This window comes from Austrofundulus limnaeus, unplaced genomic scaffold, assembly GCF_001266775.1.
Source record: "Austrofundulus limnaeus strain Quisiro unplaced genomic scaffold, Austrofundulus_limnaeus-1.0 Scaffold336, whole genome shotgun sequence".
In the NCBI taxonomy this organism is placed as follows: Eukaryota; Metazoa; Chordata; class Actinopteri; order Cyprinodontiformes; family Rivulidae; genus Austrofundulus; species Austrofundulus limnaeus.
Genome location: NW_013952738.1, coordinates 29,277 through 35,718, shown reverse-complemented (window position 1 = coordinate 35,718; position 6,442 = coordinate 29,277). Strand labels below are relative to the sequence as shown.

General features: G+C 36.9%; 1 protein-coding gene across 1 annotated transcript in view; it reads left to right on the top strand.

Annotated features, from left to right (window-relative positions):
• The window catches only part of LOC106527651 (ephrin-A5), an 85,527-nt gene extending 79,507 nt beyond the window's left edge, over positions 1–6,020 (top strand). The window contains exons 3-5 of the mRNA XM_014022592.1: positions 3,656–3,721; positions 3,817–3,897; positions 4,696–6,020. Of these exons, the coding sequence (XP_013878046.1) occupies positions 3,656–3,721; positions 3,817–3,897; positions 4,696–4,820 (272 nt within the window). The 3' untranslated portion in view covers positions 4,821–6,020. The remainder of the gene's footprint in view (positions 1–3,655; positions 3,722–3,816; positions 3,898–4,695) is intronic.
• Positions 6,021–6,442: the final 422 nt, after the last annotated feature.

The following is a 6,442-nucleotide window of genomic DNA, read 5'->3' as shown; positions in this document are numbered from 1 at the left end:
CTAATGCTTATTCTAAAATTGTCAATGCTACTATTGCTAATGCTAAATCTACTACGGCTAATGCTTATTCTAAAATTGTCAGTGCTACTATTGCTAATGCTAAATCTACTATGGCTAATGCTTACTGTACCACTGGTAATGCTCGTTTTACTGCTGCTAATGTAAGTTCTGTTAATGCTAATTCTGCTAATTTACACATCCTGAGCTAATGAATGAATGAATGATTTTATTTGTTGGGGACAGTGTGCAATTAAAACATAATTTGATGCATTGCACCAGATTTAGCCTAAGGCTAATTTACATCTGTAGTCCCATCAAACAGTAAAATAGAAGTAAGAGGAAAAAAACAGAAAAATAAAAATAATATAAAAAAGAACATTTTGCGATTAAAAATACTTTATTATTTAATATTTGGTGTGGTGGTACCAGAGGTCATGATTCATGATATTTTTAGTTAATTTTATTCTAATAGCCTGACATGAAAGTCAGCGGGCGATGTGCGTTCCKTCCACAATGATGAACTTTATTTTATCTCAGGATCTGTTTTGGTTCAGCTCAGCAGCACCAAAACACATCAGATGCCGTCACATGATTGAACACGTGACGTTAGTGAGCAGTAAACTGATCTGGTCCACGTGGATCCGGGTCAGAACCAGACTGACGGTTAGAGCGTCCAGTTTCAGGCAGAGCTGGAGTTGGGGGTCGCGTCGCCTCGAGGACAGGAAACCTCAGACCCTGACCTCGGTGGCAGACGTGAGAGACGGTGGGATAATTATAACCATTTTAAACCTCATTATGAGCTGTGAGGGTTTGTTTCATCGTGGATCRGAACCAACCAGACGTCAGAATGTCACGTTTTGAATCCACCACATACGTCGCACACAGTGACCGTTTTACACCGAATTAATTAACGTTTCGGTGTGAAGCGCGTTCATCGTTTCCACGGTTCCCTGCAGTTTTCACCTGCTGCTTTGTGGAAAATCCATCAACATAAACCTTTAAAGTGCCTGTGACGTCAATTTTTTTGTAATAAACATGAATGCGTTTTTAGAAAGAGGACGTTAATAAAATATTGCAAAATAAATTYCATGTCGCTGAGATGAACAGTTGTTGAGATATTTGCCTGTGAAGTAACAGGAAGTGATGTCAAAGGGGAATGCCTGCATGTRAACAGCGCGCTGCTACAAATCAGACTGTAGGGAACAATCTGATGTTTAAGATTATTTTGAGTCTTTCAGAGATGAAGAAGAGTCAGAGTTCAGATGAGATTGTTTCARTAAACAAAAACCAGTTTTCTTTTTTAAAGAGTTCCCCTTTGATGTCACTTCCTGTTTCACAGAAGAAAATATGCAGTTATGGGACAAAATGGGTTAAATCGTGTGTATTATTCTAGCTTTGTTAAAAATATACAGATGTTTTCTTTGGCTTTTTGTATTTGAAGAATATGCACGTCACAGGCACTTTAAACCTTCAGGTCTGAAGACTTACTTATGTTATAAAAAAAATAACTAAAAACATTCATGGATTGAACATTTGGTCCAGTAACCATAGATAGAGATGGAGAAAATTCTAAATTTAGGCCCAAAGTTTTTCCGTTCGACACTTTAGGGGTTTTTTATAGAGGAAAGGTCGGGTCGATCCAGGAAATGTGGACGAGAGGAAAAGAATAAAGAAACAGTTCTGAGTTACTGGAACTCGCTGGCACCGACAGGATGATTGACGGCGCTCCTCTCCGGTTTATTGCGCCTCCAATCTTCCTCTCCAGCGCTCAGAGATGATTTTTATCTCCTCTCCACGGCGCCGCGGCATCTGATGAATTGGTCTTTTTGAAAGAAGAGCCGRCGAAAACACCGACACGCTCGACTTTATCAGGACAGATTTCATCACACGAGGACTCGTCTGTCCACAGGTGCACAGACGTGGACGTACACGCTCAGATATCCATATCAGCGGCAGTTTGAGAGACTTGGCAGGAAACACCGGAGGTCACGGTGCCGCAACACGTGTAGCGAGAACAGAGACGAGTTCACAGAAATGTGTAAAACAGAAAAAAAAATGTGCGAGTCACATCTACATCCCCTCAGCTCTACATGAAAATTAATTCAGAGAAAAGGTTTTAATCTCCGTCTTTCACAATCAGGAAACAGGAAATGAGACTTAGTAACGCCGCCCGTCGGCCAAATTAGACTTGGAAATATGAGGGTGACTTTGACATAAAATATGGAGCAGGAACACTTTTCCATCAGGCAGGATGGAGCTCTTCAGTTTGAGTTCAGAGGCAGAGGAGAGGAACACCTCTGATGAAGAAACCATCGAMCTTGTCGGATTGTCCGTTTGTCCCGATGCTTTCTGTCTAAAGGTAGATTTAACTGAAGAGGAGATCTCAGGTGGAGAGAGTTTGTAGAGCTGAGTTTATTCAGAATGCAAGATATGTTATGTAGCAGTACGTAAAACAAATATGGAAGTATTATTTTCCATTTAACCATCAATATGTTAGTTAATCATYACTGCGATGGTTTGAACCAGCAATATATTCCTTTAACCATGGTTACATTGGTTTTAACTATCCATGCATTGGATTTACCAAGAAACATGTTGGATTTACTGATAAATATGTTGGATTTACTGATAATTATGTTAGATTTACTGATAAATATGTTGGATTTACTGGTAGTTATGTTGGATTTACTGATAATTATGTTGGTTTTACCAATAAGTATGTTGAATTTACACAAAATTATGTTGGATTTACCAATAAATGTTGGATTAACTGGTAATTATGTTTGATTTACTGATAATTATGTTGGATTTACCAATGAATATGTTGGATTTACCAGTAATTATGTTGGATTTACTGGTAATTATGTTGGATTTACCAATAAGTATGTTGAATTTACATAAAATTATGTGAATTTACCAATAAATGTTGGATTAACTGGTAATTATGTTGGATTTACTGGTAATTATGTTGGATTTACTGGTAATTATGTTGGATTTACTGGTAATTATGTTGGATTTACTGGTAATTATGTTGGGTTTACTGATAATTATGTTGGATTTACCGATAAATATGTTGGATTTACTGGTAATTATGTTGGACTTACTGATACTTACTTTGGTTTTAAGTAATTATTAAAATTCATTGTTTTTTGGTTGAGTTATTCTACAAAAGCAACAATCTTTTTGCAAATTACTGGTAAAATAAGAAAAGTACATCTGTAGAATTTATCATAAATTTCCAGTTTCAGACCCATTTCGTTAATATTTACAGTAAATGTTTGTTTTTAAACCTCAAGCATGGAACGAGAATTGTTTAAATTTGAGTCTGGAAGTGGAAAATTTATTCTAACTACTTTAGTATGTTGAGTTGAATGAATGAAGATGTTAGAATTCAGTATAAATGTTAAAATGTGTCATTATAATTACATTTGATAAAAAATGATCCTGAAAAGTTGAGATAATACGTTTTAATTTTCATGTTGGTTTTTTTTTTTTGGTCAAATTAAGAACACGTACAGTAATCATAGTGACATTTAAACTGACATTTTCCTGACATTTCAATGATCACACATCTGTAGATTGGCTTCCAGGAGGCGTTTTATTGTGAAAATCAAACCTAATGTTTCTGATTTAACCGTGTCGTGTTTCTCCACAGCGTCCGTCACCGACGTCAGAGGACGAAGGAGCTGCCTCCGACTCAAAGTCTTCGTCAGACCACAGAGTGAGCAGAACCAAACCCAGACTTTATCCAGTTGTGAGGTCGCACACGACCTTTGACCCCATCTAATCTGTAAATCTGCTCTTTGTTTTCCAAAGACAATTGTGTGAAAAACTCTGGGAGCGCACAGGAAGGCGTCGACTTTGACGAACACAGTAACAACTCCATCGAGCCCAGAGGTCGGTGACGGTTTACACTTTAAAACCCCTTTTTTAGAGGAAAAGTTATGAAGAAATTATGAAAAATCATCTTTTCTAAATGATTAAAATATTACTTTTATGTAAATAATCCTGTAAAATCTTGATAAAAGCTATTTTTTCATGACTTAGTGCTGCGGTGGCACAATTGTTTTATTTCTAAATTCCACAACATTTAATAAGTTTAGTCCTGCTTTGGTCAATTTTTGCCTAATCCTATTTATTCACAATTAACTAATCCATTATCCAATCCAATAAAACAAACACATTTTTATTATACAAGCAAATAACATTTCAGTAATTATATTAAATTATTTTTGTTTGTTTATAACTAACCCAGGTGTTCAGTTTTATGTATTTGTTAAGTAAAAACTAAATAAACACCATGTATGGAAGGAAAAATGAGACACAATTTAAATAATCACCAACAGTTACTGAAAATAATTTAATAATAAATGCATGCGTGGGATATTTGTTTATGAAATGTGTAATTAAATATTTATTTACATTTATTTTTCTTAGCCCCGCCCATTTTATTTTGTAGGCAGAGATAACTAATGTGATTGTAAAATATGGCCGTTTTTTTTAGACAAAATGAGCTTCTAGAAGTTCTAAATATATATATTTTAGGAAATTTTAAGACGAAAAACTACACATAAWGCAACAAAACATTTAAAACAGGAAATTGATTTAATTTATTGAAGTCATGTTTTACGTATTTATTATATATATTTGTTAAAATAATTTTTTCCTTCTGTTCGTTTTGTTTTTGCGCCACAGACGGAATTGGTCACGAGTCACCAGAACCGTCCAGGAGAGACGTGAACTCTGCCGCTCGGTGCCAGGTCCCGGTCCTGCTGCTCAGCTCCGCCCTCATGCTGCTGGCGGCCATCTTGTCCTTATAGCGGCCATGAAATCCTGGCGGGAACGCACCGTTCCTGATTGGACCACAAGTTGCTTCAACTCTGCAACCGTCCTCCGCCCGAAGGAGCAAATTTTTTTTAAATCCCCCTGAGAGACGGGACTTCTGCTGGAAGCCGTTTGTCGTTTTTATCCTACAGCGAGTTGGATTGGAGGCGGAGCAACGGTTTACCTGTTTACCTCAGGGTGCAGGTGTGACACCTGATGTTCGTCACACGTTTTAAACATTTCCTCAGCGAGGACACGACGAGGACACTCCAAGCACAGCTGCGGTTAAAAAACAATTAAAAGTTTACGAACTTTATCTTTGCCTTTCTGAGCGTCACGGATCATTAAGGACACGACGCAACGCGCTAACCGCCGAGCAGAAACAGGAAGTGCACCGGTGTGACGACTTCCTCTCAGGTCGAGCAGGACKGTCGCAGAGCGTCGAGACAAAAAGAAGCACTCACATTTTAACGTTTGGACCGTTTAACAAATTAACACTTTTAATTTTCTGTTTTTTTTTAAATGAACGGTAATTGTAGCGGCCGACACAGGTGTACAGTAAAATATTTGAGGGGAAAAGTTTTTCCAGGAAGGATGTTGTTTTTTTTCTTATTTATTTATTTTTTCTTTAGTCTGTAAAGAACGATAGAAGGTCAATAAAAGCCTCTCAGCTGATTTTTCACATTTTTAAAAACATTTTTCACGTCCGTTTTGTGAAAATTGAGGAATTTATTTTTATTTTTTAAGAAAAGTCCAAACAGAAAAGAAGAAACGGAGTCTTTGTTTGTCACAAATGTGGTTTTGCTGTTTTCACTGATTGTTTTTGTGATTTACAATTTTGTAAATAAGAGTTCAGGGAAGAACGCAATTTAATGAGGTTTTTTTATTTCGAGAGAAAATCTCCTGTTTTAATAAATCAAGTGTTGGCGTTGGTGTTAGGGCTGCGTGTTGGCCCGTTCGGGTCGGTGTTTTGTAAAGTCTCKTCTGGACTGAAAATAATCTGGAGGGAAAAACCGGACCACCAGAGGAGACGGAGGTCACAAACCGGACCTCTGTGGACAACAGAGGAGAAAAAAAACGTGAATTTTTTTATTTGTATTTTTAACCGTATGTTGATCATTGAAGCACCGAAGCTTCGGTTCATTTCATTTACAAACTGGAACAAAAAAGCCACCATTAAAGAAAATAAAAACTGATTCTACTGTAATATTAAGAAAATAATAAAAATAATGTATAATAAACAGCCATAAAACGATTTTAGCTCAGTATGGAAATATTTGGAAAAATTAAAGAATATTTAGTTTAACATTTATTTTATAAAAGCTAAATGATGCTAGTTCGTATCTTTTTTAAGTGGGGTTCTCTGGAAAGACCTCTCGCATAATTTTTTGTGACGTTTTATTTTGAAAGGATTCATAAGTGGAAACGACAGTCACAAATGAGCTCATTATAAATACAAGCTCCACCCCCTACTGGTGAAAATAAAGGACTACAAAGCTCCGCCCCCATTTTGCAGATTTAGCGGCACATGTCTCTGCACCCAAAGCCTTACATTAGAGGTTTTTTCCACTGTGGGACTCGAGGTGAGGACACTTTAATCCACAACCACGTCCCAACC